A 23,266-nucleotide genomic window follows, 5' to 3' on the forward strand; every position below is an offset into this window, starting at 1 on the left:
AAATAAGGTTATTTCCACATAATGATGGTTATTTTTATTTTCGCATCCAAATTAAAATTGGTAGCTAATTGTTGAATTTTAAACATATCTATCCGTGATTTATTTACACGAAACTTAGATCATATCGTATATAACAAAGCCTGAAAATTAAAACCTTGCTCAACGGCACGTTCATAGCGTACAAAGAATTAAATTAATTTTAGATGGGTGTAGAATGTATTTTTTTGCAAAATTAATTCTGCTAATTCGCTAAATTAATTTTGGTTTTCATTTAAAAATTGCTTACTTATTATGAAACAAACAAGACAAAAGCGGAACAGCCTCCTAATTCCACAGTCGCACTTCCGGTTTCAAATTAATAATTTACTGGAGTCTTTTTATTTCTGGTACTCTTAATTGAAAGCCAAGATTCTTTTTGCGTTACCGTTTTCGTACTTTATTATATTTGGGTTCCAAGTTTAGAAAATGGCTGATGATTAATTAAGTACCTCGTTACCTCTTTGTGGCTTCAAATAAACGAAACGTGAAGTACGACTTCAACGAACAATAAAAATTACAATGTACGTACGTAAGTACCAAGTTTCAAATTGTAGATGGACAAAATTATTTTAGATCCAGTCGATATGAAATGTAGCTTCTTTGAAGTATTTCGGGTTGAGATTTTTTATAGGATCGAAAATCGCGTGTTAAAGATTGTTTTGCATCGTCCAGGCCAGAGAAAATGTACCTACGTAAAATATTTTTTACAAATAGGTATAATGGATTGGAAGATTGACACTTTTTGTGAGTTCAATAGTATCTACGTTGGAGGTATCTTTCTACGGTTCAGTTCAGTCCACGATAGCTACTATGTTTGTTATCAATGAATTGTTTTTATTTCAACAATTTGATTGTAACGATGATAATTTATTTATCTTGTCACAACTTTCTTGATATCTCCAATTTGTCGGAGCTACGACGCTGAAAGATAAAATATAAATAATTAACACATGTCCAGTAGCAAACAAGCTAATGAGATCGATAGGCGTGCGCGCATATCAATACAAACACTTTATAGTAAATAAGAGTTTTGTATTTTCTAGTCTTCGGTACATCCTAATCACAGTATTATATAATTTGTGACAGTGATCGTTTGGACAAAGAACTAATGTCGTCAGCATATTATTAGATAATAATCCTCAAATCTAATCTGCCTAACTGTAATTGATCGATGTCTAACTCAGTGTCGACATTGGAGTGGTACTGCTGTAGCTGATGCAAAAGAAGTCACTCGTAAGTTGAATAATGCAATATTATTGAGGTGAAACATTATCCAGTGTGAAAGGTTAGTTCGATAGCCAACAATGTAAGCAGTGGGTGAGCAGAAATAGGAGTTATTCCCAATTTGTCATTAGTACCGATTGGTCACCAACTATTTTTTCCATACATCAAATCCCAATTGGTCATTCGAGCAAAATAAATAATTTAATATTTAAATTTTGAGTTCCGATTCGTCACCCGCATAAAATTTCACGTATCAGAGTACCGTCAGAAATAAAAGTGTTAGAAGAAATTTTAAATGAAAAACTTTGATGTAGGTAAAGGTATAGCTCTCATATAAATATAATAAAATTTACATTAAAACACAGGTGTAGACAACATGGGCATTTTATAAACCCGAAAATGTGACTCGATACTTTTTGTGCCGGTAATAAAAGTACCAGGGGCCCATAACTAGAAAAGAGATTGTATACATAAAAATGATGAATGATGGTGTAAATTGGTATGTTTATCTACAATAAGGAAAAAAACGTAAAATCCTGACACTCTTGACTGCTATACTCTTGTAAGTTATGCGGTCTTAGTACACGGTGGGCAGTTCCATGGACACTCGTTGATTGGTATATTACTCATCTGATTTATGCGATCCTGGTATTTTGGTTTTGGCCGTGCGGTGTGTGACGCCGTTGAAATCGCGATTTTATTAATAACGTCTTGCCATGTTCGGAAAAAACATAACCAAAATAAATAAAAAAAAACATATTACAATATTGTAAAGCTTATCTTGTTGACAGTACTTTTTACAAAATAAAGTACGGATGACCAATTGGGACTAAGCTAAATAAAATATTTTATTGAATGACCAACTGGGACACGTTTTTTATGGATGCCAAATCACTAAAATGACGAATCGGGCATAACTCAGAAATAGCATCACCTACAAATAAAGTGTGAAAGTCAGTTTATGAATTGAGATATTTTTTATGTGTTGAGTTCAATATTATATTATGGTAAATATTTGTTAGTGCTGTGCGAATGTGAGTTTATAATTATTGCAACATGCGTGGTAAGGTTTTGGGTAGGTACCCATCGTGAGCCAAAGTTTTGTTTGTATTTATAGAATTCTCATCAATATTAAAAACAATTTCATTTTAGCCATTTTTGAGCATCGGCATCATTATGCCGATAATAAATAAAAAAATTATGATTTTTATTTTGTTGATTAGTTTAGTTTAGAATGAATGTATTATATTTTTTACAATTAATTTACAGTACACACTATACATATATACAAACTTAAGCTACTTATCTTTATACAAAACTATATACAAAATGTATATAAACATAAAACATAATATAAAAGAGCATCGATCAGGCGTCGAAGTATTCCTCCGCATCACTGTCCTCCGGAAACGTGCCCAGAAGACTGGCTGCATTGGCTGTTTAGAATTAGATTATTTTTTGTCAGTCATTTGTGTAGCGATAAAGCTGTAACTAAGCTGTCTGTTATCTAATAGACCCTGTCAATTATACCTACTAGGTAACACGAATAGGTAACATGGTGACATGCTGACCAAAATCCGTAACATGGATGGGTCAGTGAATAGAGGTGTGTTTTGAGTGTTATCGTAATTTTGAATGAAACTTTCTTAAGCAACATGACTGTATCAAAATTCAACAATATTTTTTAGTCGCCTATTGCAGTGTTTAACCAATACTTTGTACATAATGTGAATTAAATGGGATAGTTTACAGGTGATTATATTGTTTTAACTAAGTAAGTATCTACAACTTATATGAAAGTTTAGCCCCAGCACGATCCACGAGATTTCCCGGAAGCCAAAACCTAGAGAAAATAGACACATGATTATGATAAGGTTAATCTATAGTTAGGTAGGTATCTATGCGGATGCGATTAGGCTGGCACATGCTCTGCGCCAATAATACACTATAATTGAATCAAAAATAAACAGCTTGACACCTATGTAGGTGTCTATGCCTGTTGATTTAACTGTTGTGCAAATTTGCAACTGGCCTTTGATCCACACCTCTGTTTGTTGGCCTAATTACGTCTAACAGACATATGCAATAATCATAGCCGTCAACAATATATTAATATTGTATCGTGTTAATATTTGGTTTGCGTCGGATTCGGACATGGAAGAAAAACAGTTTCAGCAGCTGCTTATGATTTCGCGCTGAATTCTGTAACAAAAACATGCCTAGGAAAATAGAGAGCTGCCGGGCTGCGCTACAGTATAATGCTACATGCCTCTTTCAATTTCAGCTTTTCTATTTTCTGTTGGATTTTTACTTAAGCAACAAAACAATGTTACGACGCGTTTATTTTGTTCAAATATCTTTTTATGTAGCCATTTAGAAAATAGTTTAACGTGCTATGATACCTTATTTCTAATATTAAAATACATAATAAAAAATAATATTTGCTTGTAAAAAAATATTGTGTCATAAACAACTCTGGATAGAGAAAGTTAACATTTGTTTTTATTACATATGAAGTCGACATTAGAGCTGAGACACGCAACAATCATTTAGAGGGCATAGTGTCAATACCGTATAAGTACGTTTTAGGTACATGAGCTCTGCTCACGATAGGGCAAAGGCAGGATTGTCTGTGACAGATAATATAAATGCAGAGAAATAAAGGTTCATTGGCTAGTCTTAGTTTTATTTCTTAGTGCAACTTCCCATTCGTTTTGCTTAATGAGCCAAGAGTGTTAGTCTATGTATATCTTTAATGTCTCTCTAACACGACTCGAAATTTGAATTTACAAAAAATATGCGAATGGCCACAATCTTGGCCAGAATCGAAATTCGAATTATGTTATAAAATGGAGGTATCCATTGCTCGTCGTATCTTTATTTGCTCAGTCAACGCCAACCTTTGATTCACGGTTTCGACTCCCGCTTGCGAGATATAGGAAAATCAAAATCTATTAACGCGTCAGCTATCACAGTCTAGAATTTTTTTATGCACGTTTGTTCATGATAACAAAGGGGTGTTATTGACTTCAAAGGGATTGCTCAAGTAAGACACAACAACACATGGTTAGTGCGTTTGCACCAGAGTTGTACTCACCGTATCTTATCAGCGACGGTCGTTAACGTCGATAGATGAACATAGAATTCGTAATAGACGGCTTAATGAGCTGTTGTCAGAAATTATTTTTATTTTATTATCATAATCACCGAGTTTGAGAGACGGTTTATTTATGGTAATAAGGTCTTTATTTAAGCTCATTATTGTCTTACTGACTTGATAAACCTCTTATCGAGTCTATCATCAACAGTAATTAATTGAGCTTTGTTTACTTTTGCAGATATATGGGCAAAATGAAGGAAAACGGCGTTCGGAATCGCCAGAAGAATGGGAAGCAGAATGGAAAGCAGAATGGAGTGACAAAACACGAAGATGAGAAGAAAGATGAAGAGTTCTCCATTCGTCAGTCTCCCCTGACGGAGCTCATAGACTCGTCACTACATATAAGAGCTATATACCACATATTCGTCGTCATACTCATAATGCTGCTTTGTGATACAGTTATTTACGATCTCGTCGAAAGAGGAAAGCAAGTAAACATTATCTATACTTATAATACTTACGAACTTTCAAAGTGCCTTTGTAGTTTTAGATAAAGCTCCTTGTATTTTTAGATTTATTTGCAATTTGCAGTAGTTAGGTACTAAATACCCATTATCTGCAAGTTTATAGATGTTATTTATAAAAATACTTAAATATACGTGTATTATAAATCTCTGATAAATCAGTCGATTTATAACTAAATATTTTATAATTATAATGTTATCACGGAATAAAAATAGTAAATTACAAGACCACCATTTTCAACAGGCCGAAATGAGTATGAAACTTCATAAAGCTGAATTGAATATTTTGTCGATACGGAACTTATTTACCAAGTCCCATTAGGGAAATAGAAACAAAAACTTTCTTTGTATTTTCAACTCCATACCATAGTTTTACATACCCATGTTAATTTCCGTAGCGTCTCACATGTTTCGGAGTTGTGAAAACATTTTCATGCAGTGAATGTGTTGTCACGCGATTTCAAGCACTCCTTATAATTAACTCTCTAGGGACGTTCCCTTTACATTGCAGATGCCAGATCTACAGTATTTTATCTCCGGGTCTGGCAGAGACTAAATACTGCAATTTTCAGTCGCGTTGCTTTAATTATGCAAAATATTTTATGCCACGAAAAAATGTTACACAAATAGCGTCTGTCGCAGTTTCAGCAACGTCGACGCCAAATAACGTAATTTTTTATGGCGTTTACACGCAAAACTTTTTTGTTCCTCGTAATAATGTTAACTTATATTTTAATGGAGCCGGTGTTTTCTACGTAAGTCTCGTTAAAATTTGCTTATTTAATTTGTGGTATTTTGCAGGATAAACATAGGGCTGTCCGTTATTGCAGCGGGATTTGGTGACATTAGACGTGGCCTGAAGTTATGGGTGTATGATCTCTGCGTCGTAATGGCATTCTACCCCTTAATCATGGTTTACGCAGCTATAACAAAATACACAAGAAAATATACAGGTAAGATTACCTAAATATTTCGAAGATTATAGGTACCTATCATGACTATCACAATTTTCAGGTACCTAAGTATACTTAACGGCTGCAGGCTGCAGCTGTTTATCAAAACATGTAATATGAAATTAATTATACCTAATTTATTTAACATTCACAGCAGATATGATAGTAAAAAAATTTCAAGTTCAAATGGTAGGGCACAATATTTACATAACTGATACACAATCAGTTTCCGTTAAACTTCATCAAACATGTCGTGCGTCATTTGATTTCCAAATTATTACACACAATAAAACTATCTATCACATATTCATAGTTTTATCATCAATGAGTAGATACTAATGTGTATTCGTAGTTTAAGTAAATACGTGCTTCAGCTTTCATTATATCATCGTTTGCTTCATCTATTTTTGAATAGAGTAGAGAAACCCCTACTCCTTGGGCGTGAAACCTTATTTGAGTCGTAATTTTCTCTCCCCAGCCGGATGTCTTTGTGACGAAATTAACTTACATTACATTGTAAGATATAGCTACTTTGTATAATTTAAATGTCGGGCTGGTAGTAGCAAGTGGCCAGTGTCGTCGGTGGCAAGATTCTTTTGTTGGAAGTGCCGGCCGGGCGGCCTGCGCTCTCACCGAGCCCTCCAATTAGTCACTTGGTTGGCCATAACCGTGCACCCGGAACGACTAGTTTTTATACTGTTGTGCACTTTTTACACTGTCCCATTTTTCTTTTATTTATTTCTGAATTAAAGTATCATTTTAGTATAGTACATAGTTTTTCCTTAAAGTATCATTTCAGAGCAATTTCAGTCCGCATTGTAGATTTTTTTCAATAGAACTGGCGTGAACATTAGCAACATTGTTACATTGAGATCGTAAAATGTTAAATAGAATAACTGAATAGATAAGATATAGATTGAATAGAATATTATTGGAATGACACATTTTACCTACTGCCACGTTAAAATTTGTTGGTACCTATTAATATCTGTCTAGATTACATTGCGATAACACAGCAGCTAATTCAATTAAACCATAATGCCTAACAAAACAAAAGCTATCATGAAATTAATATCTTTTGCGACAGATATTCATTAGGCAAAATATTAATTGATAAAGTACCTACGTAATTAGATCGTAAAGGTCTATCGGAATAATATTTTATTTATTTAAATTTTCTTTTGTTTAATTAAATAAAAAGATTAATCGATTCAGCTCATCACTCAGCCAGCAAGTTGCATTAGGTATACAATTGGGTCATTTATCAGCTCATCTATCAAAATTTTATCCTAGAATTTGGACAACCATGACCAGGTGGCGTAAAACCAATATTTCACTGTCAAGTCAGCATTTTAAAGAAAAGTAACATTGAAATCTTTTATTCCGAATCCAAAAGTATATATAAGTTAGCAGTACGATTGTGTACGTTCAAGGACTATATTATCAAAGAACCCTCATTTCAATAATAGCAAGCATTTCGATAATATCTTCCCAAAGGTCCCGAGGAAGGTACCCAAGATACAGATATTAAAAACGGTGAAGACATTCAATTTGAAAAGCTGTCTGCTCTGAATGGGGTCTTGCTCTCATTATATCGCATTTAAATACCAACACCTGGTTTGTGAGGCACACATGTGGTTAATAATTTTATTGTGTTTAATGACGCGACAGCCTAATTTTTTTCAAAATAATCTAGGGTGTAAGGAGATTAACTATTGTATCTTCGTCTTCTTTACATAAAAACTGTTACTATACAGTGGGAAAATTAAAAAGACCGATGATGATGGTGAAACTCCTTGGTTAGAATATAATAGTGAGTGTATTTTACATAGACGTGGTGTTATTTATGCGATACATGGTCTGATACCAACCCTGTCGTTCGATATAAATCGGGTCTTAACGTCACAATTTATCCAGTGAACACATAGCTTAACTCCATGTGCCTTCCAATTTGCCGCATCATAGACCTCTATACAGCATGATATATCTCGATATATCTAGCTGTGACCAACTCTCGTGGTATCGAGCGACCCTCAATGAGACCTTGTCACGAATAAACTTCCATTGTTCAAAAATGTGTATTAAATAACGACGGAGCCCAAATAATGCTACGAAATATTGACTCTAAGAGAAAGTTTAATAATATTTCACAAACTTTTAATTAGGTACCTTGTCCTTTGTTGGTTTTCAACCGGTGAGAAAACAATTTTAAAATCGTTTCTCATTTTAACTTTTTTATCGGGTTTTCATCTGGGTTTAATTACGCGAAAAATTTTGATCGTTAGGGTATTGGAAATATTTGTTTACACACATTCGATTTTCATAATATTTATTTATCCTTTTGGGAGCCATAAATAAATCGTCGTTGAAACTCAATCAGAGATAAGCTTTACCTACTCTATTTGACTGGCACTTCTAAACCCTTCTTCTGTAGGTAGAACCATACAAATAGAAACGAATGGAATTGAATTGGGACCTGCAGCGTTTTTTGTATTATTATTGAATCTCTCTAGTGGAGTTTCGAAATACCAGCAAATAAGTTTTTTTTCAAAATAATCAATTTATAATGTCGTTCGTGGCTTTTCATAATAATTTTTCTGAAGCACCTCACATATCCCGCTTCGCATTGTATTATAAGCTGTATTTACATAACCAAAGGATTCATTTTCCAGTCCTGCGTCCTGCGGTGGTGCTGCTGGGTGTTGCTGGTGTGATAGCCGTGGAAGTGGCAATAGCTGCAGTACCAGTGGTGGAACTCGCCAGGAAACATCTAGAACTCGGCTCTTCAGTGGCCGTCACATGTGAAATGGTAAACATTTATTGCAAAATATTAAGTAACGACGACGTCGCCTAAATTGATTTAAGCGACGCAGATTTCTGACTTCAATGATGATAAATTGTATCGCGTGGGCTTTTCAATAAAAATATTGAAACCTAAGTGAATTGAAAAACAAACAACAGACAGTAGCTCTAATTTAAAGGAGATAAACTGCCATCCTACAGACTAAAACATTTCTCACACAAACTCAAATCAAATTACTTACGTTAGAACCACAATTTGACAGCTCACAAGCCAAGCATAGTTGACAAATACACGAACAACTATAATATGTACCACTTGGCAACTGTTTTGACACAGTTAGCAAAACTAGGGCGTTATTCAATGAACGTTCCATTAACTATATTTGAAATATAAACTAAAACGTTTAGATAAATGCCATTTCCGTTTGAAGCAGCCCTTAATCGAGCGCGCACTGTTAGACGCGACTAAAGGATGAATAGGTTTGCCCAAAGGATAAGGACGGACGACCCAGCCTTTTACTTTTAATGGCACAGTATGATCGCCAAACTGTCTGATGATTGCAATATCCCTTAGGGTCGAATCGTTTGAAGCGATCTTTGGAAAGGACCTTTTTCATGAAAATATATTTTAAATGGAACTCTTTTCGGGGCACGAAAGAGTTAAAGTCTTTAATAATGACATTTTGAATTTATTATCTTTTTCTTTTTAAGACTTTAAAAAATCGATCGTCTATGATGGTATGGCGGTAAGAAAGAGATATGATTATCATCTGCCATTTGTTTTTGTCTCGGACCTCATGTAATCGTTTCCTCATTTTTAGTCTTTCAACTATCTAAACGAGAGTTAGAAAACAAATCTGCATAATAGACACTTACCTAAATAAATTATCAAGGACTGATTTCACCGCATAAAACAAACTTAACATGAATTAGTCAAGAGAGAAATCTGCATAAAATGGTCAATGGTGGAGACTGGTCAGTTCGCACCGATCGAGGATAGATAGATATACTTAGAGAAGATAGCGTTCCTGAACTTTGACATGGTATTCAAATTAGAAGGGACGTCAGCCTGGTCGCAATAATTAACTGTTCGTTTGTGATATCGCAACGGGTGGCAGTTTGTTGCTCGCTTGTGATTTATCTACATTACAAAAGGAAACTTCCAGGCGGACGACAAACAAAGCGAACTCGGTAATATACAAACACCAACTTTCCCTCATACTATACACACGTACCCGCTTGTATTATATTCTACGTATGTATGTGTGCCGTAAATCCTTATTGGAGTAATTTGCAACAATAACTCGCTCGCTAACTTTTATTAGTTACTGTACGGACTTTGAGTACGTGTTGTAATTGTTTGAACAGGTACTCTTATGTGGATAGTTAGCACTGCAATCTGTTGAAAGCCAACTTTACACAGGGTACGTTATTTGTCCATTTTGCTACAGAGGCAAAATACATGCCGTCAAAAATAAGTTGTAACATTATAAAGACCGATGTTAGTTGAGGGGTACAACGGCGTGGAAAGTGAAACGTCGTTTCATAAATCACCTGAGTTGGACCCTCGTCAGGCTGCGTGGCCAGCGCCAGTAAATAACAGGATCGCCTTATGCCGCTGACGAGGCATTACTTAGCCCTGCGTAGCCCCCGTAGCCCTCGTAGCCCCCGTAGCCCTCGTAGCCAGCAGCCCGTAGCCCGTAGCCACCCTGAGTCCCACTCGGGGCGCCAACGTTCCTGACACCCCGTTTTGTTAATTAAAATACAAACATGATTATTATAACAGTATCCAAATACATGTCCCTTTAATTATAATTTATTGTTGGCCGCTTCTCGTATTTAATATTTTGTGTAAGGTTTTTGCGCTAGTCTGCTATAATAGCTCGTTATTTTATACATTACATTAAAAATATTTGCATTGGTCTGCCTACTTAGTATATTAAGAAAAGTTCAAAAACACCAATTTACATATATGAAAACTTTGGGGCTTCATCTACAAGGGTGAGCATTAGCATAGGAAGTTAAAAATATTTAAATATACGTAGATTAGCATATGAAAAATGTATGCTAGGTATTTTTATAACTACCAGAACCCTGAAAGTTAGATTCAAGAATACTCTATTAATTATACGTGTACCCATATAGCAAGTTGTTCCGTGTTCAAAAGGAAGTTTCTTAGCTTGTTAGCATTGTTTCACTTCCAAATTTCGCCGCTGATATGACTGAAATACAGCGCAAAATATTACGCCAATTATTTAATATCAACAAAAGTGAACAGACTCAACTTTTGATTAATTACTTGAAAAACACCTTGCGATATGGCTTCAGCAAAAGAATTTAATTAAGTTCGTAATTTACAGGCGGACTAATATTAAGTATTATCGTACCTGTTGTAATAATTTATAAGTCCAAGTCACGATATTCACGGTTTCTTTAAGTATTACTGAAAGGTATTTTACTGTAATTGTTAGTGTACACAACGGCCGATGCTGGCTACTCGGCAAACAGTATTAATGGACTACCAAGAATTATTTAATGGTCCACTTGTAAACTGAAGTGTTTGACGTTAAACAGTACCTATCTTTATCGGATCTGGAGATTTCCGTGGAATTGGCATAGGATCGGTATTGTGAGCTTTAGTTAAGTAATTCCCATTACAGTGAGAAGCTTTAATTAAAAGATTTAAAAGGGAGGAAACCAATTCATATAATATAGTATAATAAAACCAACGGGATTGGTACACAAATCTTCTTTATTCCGTAACGTAACACCTTTGACACGGTTTTACAATATCAGTAGACGATAAGAATCCAATATCCAATCAGACAACCTCCAGCTATCGCTCCGTGGACAAGAATAATCACTCGCTGTCATCACCCCACCGAGCACTAGTCTCCGTGTCGTGTTGCCAGCACAAAAATTATATTCACAAACAATAATTTATCCTTAAATTTACTTTAATTAAATATTTATACAACTCATTTATAATAACATAATTTTATATCCCTTACATTCGCCCATCCTGACATGGTGCATGTCCTCATGCACTAACTTGGGAGTACTGACATCATCGCGTAAAACATAGACAGAAATAATATGAAATGAAAGAAAAAGAAAAAGGTCTTCATCGGGGAATCAATTTGTGTCAGCATTCCCATTACAATAATGTTTAACATAAAATCAAAACTGAATACATACAACATCTAAAAATAGACTAGAACAATTATAATCAGCAATGAACATTTCCAATAGATCATTCTACAAAATAACAACAATAGTACATAAATGCTCTGTTCACAAACTCATCCATTCTTGTGAACAGAAACATAACCATGTTTAATCACGAACCCATCCATTCTCGTGATCAAACCTATCCTTAATCGACAGTGCAGTGAACCCATCCATTCTCACTGTTCTGTCGGACACTCATATTACACAGTACTCCTGTTCGCAAACCCATCCATTCTTGCGAACAGAAATATAACCATATAAATATATAAATTTGGTCACGAACCCATCCATTCTCGTGACCAAATTATCCAAATTTCATAGAACAGTGAACCCATCCATTCTCACTGTTCTATTGGACACTAAGTAAATCATATTAACAGCGTCTCTTTGAAATGCATTAAAGACAGTAACAATATTTACATTAAATAGTATAATATAATAGTAACCAATAAATAAACGTTATAATCAACCGGTACCTTATTATAAATTTATCATATATATAGAGTATATGTAAATACATTCGTTATTTATCATTATTGTCAGAGTCGTTTACATCACTTTCATTATCGTCATCATCGTCAGAATCATCCGATTCATTTATGTTCAGAGCGGCAATATTAACCCAAGGCAACATCCTATCAGCAGCAACCGTGGTATGCCGCTTGTTCTTACTGCCCGTAAGACCGGGAACAGAAGCTAGCCTATACCTATCATTCCCTAATATTGAAACAACACGATAAGGACCTATATAAGCGGGGTGTAACTTTTTACTTTTACCGTCATTTGTAAAAGAGGTTTTTGTGATTTTTACTAGTTCACCTTCGGCATAGGCTCTGGCGGGTTTCTTGTTTTTATCGTAGGTCTGTCGTTGTTTTTCTTGTGCGTCATCTATAGCCCGTTTAGCTTCTTCCCTAATAACAGATAAATCACAAGTTTCACGAGTTTCATTGTGTACTTCGTTAAGCTTAGGATCAATTTCAGAGTCCATACATGTACCAAACATCATTTCGGACGGCGTTCTACCAGTGACCTTATGGTTTGTGTTGTTCAGTCCCCATTGAACCTTTCCAACCGAAACATCCCAATCTTTTTCATCCTGTTTCAAATTTTGTGCGGTTAAGGAGCTAAGAATTGTACGGTTATATCTTTCTACTTGCCCATTAGAGCGGGGACTGGCAACAGCGTTAAGAATGTGTTTCACTCCTTTATCAAGGCAGAATCTCTTGAATGCGTGAGATGTGAAACACGTTCCTCTATCACTGACAATACGATCTGGCACACGAAATGTATAAAATATGTCTTCCAATACTTTGACCGCACTTTGGGTCTTCGTATTGCGAACTGGTCTAGTAAACACGAATTTGGTGAAGCTATCTACAATAACCAAAAGATAAGTGTTTCCCCGTTTTGATTTCACAAAGGGTCCAAGGTGGTCAATGTGTAGTGTATGAAACGGTACTTCGATTTTAGGTATCGGATATAGGTAACCTTCCTTCGAAGTATTATTCTTTTTGGCATATGCACACTCTATACAAGCATTTACATATTTCTTAACAAACCTGGACATTTTCGAAAACCAATAGGATTTTTTTAAACGATTCAAAGTTTTCTCTACTCCTAAATGTCCGATTTCGTCGTGATTGCTACGACACAATTGCCACCTTGCACCTTTTGGTACGACCCAACGAACATTCTCCTTATCTCCGTTCAAATATCGATATAACTTATTGTTTCTAATAATGTAATTGTCCGTTATGTATTTTAAACCCCTTTCATCTAAACCTGACTCTAACACGCTACGTATCCTACACAACTCCGCGTCACCTAACTGTAATGTGTGCAACCAGTCTTCACTACTAATGTTCATGACAGAGGGATAATGTTCTGAAACTTGTGCAGTTTCTTCGTCTGATATGGGGTTGCGTGAGAGCGCATCAACATGGGCCATTTTTACACCTGGGCGATATTCGATGGTGCATTGGAATTTTTGCATGAGCAGCCACCATCTCGCAACTCTTGGGAGGACATCTCGCTTAGAGAATGTAGACCGGAGGGCACTACAGTCGGTCACGATTTTAAAATCTAGTCCTAACAAATACACCCGAAACTTCTTCAGAGAACAGATCACGGCTAAAGTTTCAAGTTCGTAGGCGTGAAAGTTTCTCTCCTCGGGAGAAGTCTTACGGCTGTAATATGCTACCGGTCTAAATGAGTCGTCATCAGCCGATTTCTGTAGCAAAACGCCACCAACACCCAATTTGCTAGCGTCGGTATGCAGTTCGGTCTGATAATCAGGATTGAAAATTGCCAGTATAGGTCTAGTCACTAGCTTATCCTTGAGAGCTTCGAAAGCTGTCTCCTGTTCATATGACCAGGTCCATACAGCTTCTTTGGTAAGAAGTTTTGTCAGAGGATGCGCCAAGGTAGCGAAATTATGGATAAATTTCCGGAAATACCCCACGAGACCGAGGAACTGTCGAACAGTATGTTGATCAGTCGGACATGGAAAATTCATGACGCACTGAATTTTCTTATCCCCTGGTCTTATACCGGCGACACTGATCTCATACCCCAAGTAATCAATCTTGTTCATTAGGAACTCACATTTGGCCAAATTAAGCGTAAGGTTAGCACTTTCCAGTAATCGAAAAACCTTCTCTAGCCTAACCAGGCATTCGTCAACATTTCGCCCGTATATCAATACGTCATCAATATAGGATGTAGCACCATCGTAACGCGCGGAACCTAGAACCTTATGCATCATCCTTTGAAACACGGCCGGCGCATTGGCCAACCCGAATGGCATACGATTAAACTCGTACTGGCCATCCGGAGTGACAAATGACGTTAAAGGCCGTGACTTCTCGGATAAAGGTACTTGGTAGTAGCCTGATGTTAAATCAAGCGTGACGAAGTATGCCTGCCCTGATAAACGCGAAATTTCATCTTCTATGTTAGGCATCGGATAACGTTCCTTAACAGTGACAGAATTTAACATTCTGTAATCAACGCACATCCGTAATTTACCATCCTTTTTTCGAACTAAAATAATGGGGCTAGCATATTCTGACACACTTTCTCTCACAATGCCTGCTTCCAACATGTCGTCTATCATCGTACGAACATTTTCACGTTCCTTATGTGAAAGTCTGTACGGCCGATAGACAATCGGTTTTGTGTTGTTTAGCTCGATAGACATTTCCGTGGCACTAGTACATCCTAACTGCTTTAAAGTCGACGCAAAACAATGTCGATATTTATGTAATAATGCCATAAGTATTTCGCGGTGAGGTTCCTCAATCGTAGCGCCTATACGTATCTGAGTCTCATCAATCGAGGTTTCTGGTAGCTCGCTAACAGACATGACTATGCTACTTACTACCTTAATCTCCGTACCGCGACATAAATTCATTCCCCCTCTGATTAAAGTGGATGATGATATAGGAGATACCAAGATATAGACCGCTCCGTTGTTTACTGAATAAACGCCTCCTAAGACGGCTAATTGCTGACAAGGCTTTCCAATAACCCTGCTGGTTACCAATATTTCGCCTTTTGCCTGGGGTTCAACAAACGACTTCACACTAGCTAATCCGCAAACACTTATGTCAGAGGCTGCGAGTAACTTAATTGTTGCATTGGAGTATATTTTCGCTTGAGAAAAGGGCATTTCGTTACCGAAATCAAGAAAAGTAAGCTTATCGGCGGTCTTATAAACTGCGACATGCGATTGCTCGGTAAACGACTGACCTATTAATAACGGGTATTCCAAAAATTCATCTTGAACAATATGACAAACTACATCAGCAACAACACCATCAACAACCATATTTATAGTTGCGGTACCAAGAGTATGTACTATTTCGTTACCGAACCCCTTCAAAGCAGTTGTTTCATCGCTACTCATCAATCCTAACCGTGACGCATCAGACTGCCTAATTAAGGTTACCTCGCTACCAAAATCGATAAAGCATTTTGTAGGAATACTATTCACGGTTACATCTTTGAAAAACTTTGAGTTAGGGCTTATGTTTGAAATACACAGTGTCTTTTGGAGGGTGTCAGTTTTGCTATCTTTTGAATTGCCAAAACAATTTTCAGTCTTGTGACCAACTCTGTTGCAAGCGGTACACTTCAAAAGAGGCTTCGGGCATTTCAAAAACGGATGCCCCCTCTCTTTACAATTGTAGCAATAAATACTGCTATTTGGAAATGGTATTTTAGCTTTAGTAGAACTACTGTTAGTACTCGTGCTGTCACCTCCATATTTTGTTTTGTAAAACGTTCTATCGTATGAGTGTGATTGAGAAGAATCCTTATTGCTCATTAAAAATTGTAGCAATTGCTCCGGGTGAGCACAGCGTAATGTTATAGCACTAGATTTCATTGTCCTGTCAGTCAGTCCATGAATAATACAATCAACGGCATGTTTACCATCGATGTTGCATTGGTTTAATAAAGCCAGTTTTTCGTAGAAGTATACTTCAATCGGTTCGTTAATCCTACTTTTCCTTTTCAGCATGTCCTCCAGAATTTGGCCATAATTCTGTTCACAGGGGAACGCCTTCGTTAATTTAATTTGCCACTCGGACCAACTATACAAAATTGACGGCAAACTCTCATACCAGGTTTTGGCCAAACCCTGGAGCTTCTGCATTGCGAAATGGATTGTGGTTTTATCGTCCCAGCCGTAAACCGTAGCACATTCGTTCACTTTGTTTAGCCATATATCTACGCGTTGGCATTTTACTGATGGATCAAAGTCAGGCAAAATATTTTTATGATTGTTAGAAGTATAGGTAACGGATGTACTCGATGGCTGGGGCGGTAGATATTTTAAGTTACTTAGAATACCTATAAGGTCCTTTGTTGTAAACGAAGGACTAACTGATCTGCCTAACCGAGGAGAATGTCGCTCGTTGTGGGATCTGCGAGGCTCGGGGCCTTCGTTATTTTTACTTGGAGTACGCAGTCGTTTACGAGAATTTTTGTCAAACTGATTTGTAGTATGTTCCAGTTCCGTGAGGCACACATGTGGTTGAATACATTCTCGTTGATTACTCACAGTTTTCCGCAGCCGTGTATGCTCCCTGTCCAAATCATCTTGCAATTCTCGAAGTCTTCTGCGTTCCTGTTCCATTTCTCGTTCCAGAGCACGTAGTCTGTCGCCGTCGCGTGAACTCCGGCTCTCGTTCAGGCGGCTTCGGCGGTGCTCCGGTGGGCTGTCTCGACGAATGCGGCTGCGACTTCGTCTAATATCTTCATAATCTCGCCCTCGCGAACCAGTGCCACCTGGAGGAGTCTCCAGGCGCCGAGAATTCGATCTCTCCATTGTTCTGGAACTCGAAACAAGACGAATATGTAATTGTTCAAATTACTCTCGCATAAACTTCATAATTTGCTACTGTACATACATGCACAATATTTTTCATAACCTAGAAACTAACCTTCCACGCGGGAGGCAAATAAAACTTTTTTTTTGAAAAATATCGCTACCTTATGAATATATTAATGTTAATAGGTGTCTGTCACAAGCGTTTAGGGCATCTCTCTTGACGATGCATCTGATTTCTTAGGATTTAAATTTAAATTTTTCGAAAGATAAGAAAATAAATATTTTTGTAGGTACTTACCACTTCTGAAGTATAATAAAACCAACGGGATTGGTACACAAATCTTCTTTATTCCGTAACGTAACACCTTTGACACGGTTTTACAATATCAGTAGACGATAAGAATCCAATATCCAATCAGACAACCTCCAGCTATCGCTCCGTGGACAAGAATAATCACTCGCTGTCATCACCCCACCGAGCACTAGTCTCCGTGTCGTGTTGCCAGCACAAAAATTATATTCACAAACAATAATTTATCCTTAAATTTACTTTAATTAAATATTTATACAACTCATTTATAATAACATAATTTTATATCCCTTACAATAGGTAATTTAATCGTATATTTATTGTATTCATAACTCTTCACAGTTATCGATTTGTTGTCTATAAATAACTTCATCTCTCAAATATAGTCGAACCTCAGATCTATCCATCTATTAAATAATCACGTACACCATCAGAGTTGAGTTTACTATGATTTAACAACCTATTTGTTTCAGTTCCGTTTCCTAATGAAAATCGTGGCGGTCTCAGCTGCTTGCGGGCCGCGCTGCCTCAACGGGCACCTACCACGCCCGACCTTCAAACACTACGTATACTTCATGTTCTCCCCAACACTGCTCTACAGAGATCAATATCCCAGGTAAATTAACTGCACGTTACTTGCAGAAACGCTCCACATGTCCGTAATATCCTGACTTAGACAGCCTCGACATATTTGCTTGAATTAAATTATGGCGCCAGTAACTTACAGCCGGCTGAGATTGGACTGTTAGGCTGCGTCAAGACCATCTGATTAGGTTTTGATTAATTCATCACACATGCCTGTGGATGAGTCAATTTTTTATACCTGAAGAAGAGCTTGTTGTGTTTCTAGTCCATAACGATGCAGAACGTTCAGTTTATTATTTACTTACAAAAAAACAAACATCCGAATTGGAAAGTTGGTTGAAAATGACTCTAGTTTTGACAATTCTGCTAAATGACCAAAGCTTTCCAGCTATTTACCAAGTAGGTATGCAGAAATTCAAATTTCCACGTTCTTGTTCGATTACGTACCAGCTGTATTACATTAGTAAACCCGTGATTCCGTGTAATGGAAGCCACAATTATCGGCACTAATATGTGGTAATGTCACATTGGTACCCTCACTATACCTGTCCGGGATTAGCATGATATGGTAATTCCGCATAGTTTCGGAGACGGCATTTGATTTGGTATTTGCGGTATAAATTCCTTGACAGACGCTTTCCTGCTTTGGGGTCTACGATCAATTAATCGAAGTTTGGGGTTGAATAAATACTACGTAAGTTATGGTGATGGTGGTTATAAGTTATGGTAACAATTTCGTATAGCAACTTCCCAAAAAGGAGGAGGTTCTCAATCAAATGTTTGAATTTCCAAAACTATTTTCAACCTTCTTTCCAAAAAAGGAGTGGTTCTTAACTCGAAAGTTTGTTTTTTTATTTCACCTTTTTATTGGTAAAAGATGAGTTTTATTGGAAATAAGTGCCTGAATTATTGTAACGTCTAACGTCTGAAATGTAGCCGCGGTTTAAAGCTGTACTTTGTGACAACCATGCATTCAGTATTTCTGCACCGTCTCGAACTGCATTTCTTTAAAGAACTATCAAAATAATTACTATATTGCACTACAGGACCAACAAAATCAGATGGGGCGTGGTGGCGTTCCACCTAAGCGAGGTGGCGGCCATTATATTCTACAACTGCTTTCTTTGGGAGAGGTTCATTATGCCCTACTGGTCTGATTACGGCAAGGAGCGCACGGTGAGATAATCCCTCTTTTAATTACAATCCCTATTTAATGGGACTATACATTAATTTATATTTTATGATTAAACGTTAGGGCAGGCCTGAAATAATCTACCTACTTAAATAATCTCTTCCTGCGGAATCGAGCGTGCAAATAAATATAATTATAAAAAAAAAAACAGATAAGGCAGGACGTCATTTAAATCTGGCTGATAATAATTAAATCTTATTTGGTTTTGTTGTTAAAAATATAATGAAAAGCACAATAAGTACAATAAGCAGTAGATTTCTGCTAATATAGACCTGAAATATACCTCATGTCCAACTACAGATTCTTAACTTGTACAGGCAACATTTTCATATTGCAGGAAAAAGAAAACCCTATATTTCTATTAGGTAAATAAATCCCGCAGATACCTAAGAGCTATGTAGGTATTAATTACTAACTTTGCGACAAACGTCTAAGAAATAAACAGCCCTTCATTATTATCCTGACTCATTATCATAAATGTCCTAAGTTATAATGGTTTAAACTGCGTGACAGGTGGAGGCGGGTTACCTAGTGCGGGGAATGTTCGCGTGCGTGCTACCAGGGGTGATATCGTTCCTGTGCGGCTTCTACTGCGTGCTGCACGCCTGGCTCAACGCCTGGTCAGAGATGCTCAAGTTTGGAGATCGTTTGTTCTATGAGGTGAGTAGGTACCTACTTTAGTTTTACGCAGATGGGACAGATCCAAAACATTTGCAGCCTATTCATCTTACAATATGCTTAGGTTAAGGGATAAATAAAACTTGCCTTATCTAAGTGTAACAGTTCCGTCTTGAGATTAGACCGGTTTAGTTCCACCAATCAAAAGCTAAGTTAGATCATCCTTAGACTAGGTCAGACGAATAACAACAAGAACTTCTGATTTCCTCTAACAACGCTTGACTGAGCCCTCGGGCTTTGAACTCAATCTGCGGAGAATGCAGGTCAATACGTCTGAAGCAAGAATCTAAGTGTAGCTGTTCTGCCACAAACTATTTTGAGCTCCATTACCTGCCAACTTGCACTATCTGTAGTATGTAGGTAGGTACGTACTGTACGGAATCAGCTGAGTGCCCGCTAAAAGTACCTTCACTGTACCTTGAACAGAACGCTGGCACTCAAGCCTGACGTGTAATGTTTCTAATGTACCAAGTACGTTCCAACGTTAAGTAATAAACAGTCTACCATATATTGTGTATGCCTGTCACCATTTTCCTGTATTTACATGTTTTCCTTCGTTTAACATATCCATTAGATAAGCCGTGGGAAACATAATAGGAAATGAAAGGTCCTGTTGGTTTTGCAAACACGTCATCCTGTTATTTTGGGATTTGTCCTTTGACAACATTAATGGCGTGTTAACTGGTTGGTGCCAAGTTATTGGTTTAATTTATGCGCGGAACTTATGCGTAAGGGCTAACATAGACAACATAAACGTATGTTTTTCTTATATAAACTGCGTATTTTCATCCTCAATTTTCAAAGTATAGGTTCAGTTTATTTAAGAAAAACAGACGATTATGTTTAATCTCCTAACAAGCCTTGGTAGTATCACTTTTGTAAACTCCATGAGAAAGTAGTAAATGGCGGTTTCTCGTAAAAGGAAATATAACTTATTTATTTTATCGCAGGACTGGTGGACGACATCTCGGTTCTCGCTGTACTACCGTCGCTGGAACCGCGTGGTGCACTCCTGGCTTCGTGACCACATCTACCTCCCACTGGCACCGTTGACAGGCCGCCCGTTGGCTACGTTCACCGTCTTCTTCGTAAGTCTTAATGCTATTAAGTAATTATTTTTGACGTAATAATTCGTTGAATTATGCAGGGTCACAGGTAGGTATATTCACCAAAATTTGATAAAAAGTAGGTACCTTGTTCGATTTTGTGACATATCTTTTTTCCTTGATTTCTATTGAGGGGACGACTGAATAGGTGATGTTTTGCTTAGCATTCCTGCAAACATAGATGTGCAAAAACCTATACGATTAACCTACCTATATCTGAGAATACAGAGAGTAGCACAGTCCATTTATCAAACTAATTGTTATAAGATCATGATCCGGTGTTAGCAGATAACTCATCTCTAATTGAACGCAGACCTAAATGAACCACTAATTAGATATTAACGAGGTCAACAGCCGGCCGCGTTTGTATGTAGTTACTAAGTTCTTAGACAATTGACAATAGCTATTGTTAACTACTCTGACAAATACAATACAATACCTACATCATAGCAATAACTGCCGAACAAAACAAGCTGAAAATGAAGGAAAAAGTCAGCTTTATTAACAAAAGATTAGATGAAATGCTTTTTCACTGACGGTCAAAAGAAAAAGATCCCTTGATTCACGTCGGCGTCGGACGCAAGCCGGCCGTGCATATGACAAGATAAGAGGCTCCCTGCTGAGTCTTGCTGTGACAACTGACTTTTGTGTACCAATGATGTTGAATAAACAGCTTTGATAACTACGACGCTAGCATGCCCAACATCCTTGGCCATAACACAACAGCCAACACGTAGAGTGCAGTCAGCAACAAAATTCCATTCACACAATCAAAATTACAAAACAGATACTTACATGAACACTAAGATTATCTACCTACTAGCTTCTGCCAGCGGTTTCACCCAAATCCCAAATCCCGTGGGATCCTCTGGACGAACCCGGATAAAAAAGTAGCCTAGTAGTTATTGAGATTAAAGCGTTCAAACAAACAAACTCAGCTTTATGATATTATCTAGCAATAACTAAGAAATTTAATTTAATGTAAAGAGATTTAATAAGTACTTATTGTATTCTGTAGTTTTTTGTTTAACTATTGGACATGTGTCACATGCTATTATATCTATAAATTATTTTAACTACTTTTTGCAGGTATCATCGATAGCGCACGAAGTGATTCTGGCGCTGTCATTTGGCTTCTTCTACCCAGTGCTGCTGGTGGAGTTCGGAGTGCTTGGCGTTATCATGGTACCGCTGACGGCTACCAGCGGCAAGCGGTTCCCTAACGCCTTCAACTTAATCATGTGGCTTAGCTTCTTTATTGGAAACGGTAAACATCTGTTTATTTTACCCAAGAAAAAAAAACAATGTCGTTCCGTAGATAAATTAACCATTTCAAAAAACCAAGCCATATACCTATATGATTCACAGCAACGAGGAACTATATATAAAATTAATTAACAATCATAGTTGGTGAAATAGATGACTAACGTTCTCACTATCACCAATCCTTTTGAAGGTTATTCTAACGTCCGGTTTTTGGCCTGTTAGCGCTGTTAGATTAACTAAAAACTCTAAAAAGCATTTGTTAATTCCCATTTGGTAGCCGAGCTAAATATACCTATCTATACCAACCTACTGCAATATTTCATCCTGTGAAACATGAGCACAATGTTTACAGACTCGGCTACATCCTAGCCGTCGACGAATGCAAACACGATATGTTCCAATTACGTAGGCATTTTAATGCAGGTACCTGAGATAATAAACCTGTAAGTACGTATCTGATGAAATCAGATACTTAACTGTTTCGATGACTAATAAAATACATACGTAGGTACATGACAAGAAGTTTTTCCCCGTTTGCAATATTTACTGCTAGCAACTAACTACCACAGAATTTCAAAGTAGCCATAAAATACCTTATTTTGTTTTCCAGGAATCCTGTGGAGTCTATACCCAATGGAATACTTCGCTCGGCGCAACTGTCCACCTTCAGAGAACGACAGTTTCTTCATACCAAAGTCCTGGACGTGTCCAGAAGTCATTTTAAAACCAAACTGGACATTCCAGAATCCTTTACGTATTTTGTCAAACTAAAAACGATTTTAATAAGTACCTATAGGTTACATTATAAGTAGTTTGAATGTTATTTTTATACGTTTTCAATAAAAAACCTTATCGTATGTGCCTGTCTTTTAACTACCCACGAAGCCAAATTAAATTGGTTGAAAGGATGCAAATTAACTC

At 37.0% G+C, this 23,266-nt stretch overlaps 1 protein-coding gene across 3 annotated transcripts; it reads left to right on the top strand.

Moving 5' to 3' along the window:
* Positions 1-999: 999 nt before the first annotated feature.
* LOC124630965 (sterol O-acyltransferase 2) lies at positions 1,000-23,202 on the top strand. Of its 3 annotated transcripts, none has more exons than XM_047165023.1 (10): positions 1,000-1,324; positions 4,602-4,850; positions 5,689-5,840; positions 8,513-8,649; positions 17,992-18,134; positions 19,150-19,279; positions 19,809-19,955; positions 20,924-21,061; positions 22,169-22,346; positions 22,956-23,202. In XM_047165023.1, exons 2-10 carry the CDS (start codon positions 4,606-4,608, stop codon positions 23,114-23,116), a joined length of 1,431 nt encoding a protein of 476 aa, XP_047020979.1. In that variant the 5' UTR covers positions 1,000-1,324; positions 4,602-4,605; the 3' UTR covers positions 23,117-23,202. The 3 variants fall into 3 exon arrangements, with proteins under 3 accessions (XP_047020979.1, XP_047020980.1, XP_047020981.1); XM_047165024.1 differs by having other exon boundaries at positions 1,000-1,272; XM_047165025.1 differs by lacking the exon at positions 1,000-1,324 and adding an exon at positions 2,190-2,338.
* The last annotated feature ends 64 nt before the right edge of the window (positions 23,203-23,266 follow it).

This window comes from Helicoverpa zea, chromosome 6, assembly GCF_022581195.2.
Source record: "Helicoverpa zea isolate HzStark_Cry1AcR chromosome 6, ilHelZeax1.1, whole genome shotgun sequence".
Classification (NCBI taxonomy): domain Eukaryota; kingdom Metazoa; phylum Arthropoda; class Insecta; order Lepidoptera; family Noctuidae; genus Helicoverpa; species Helicoverpa zea.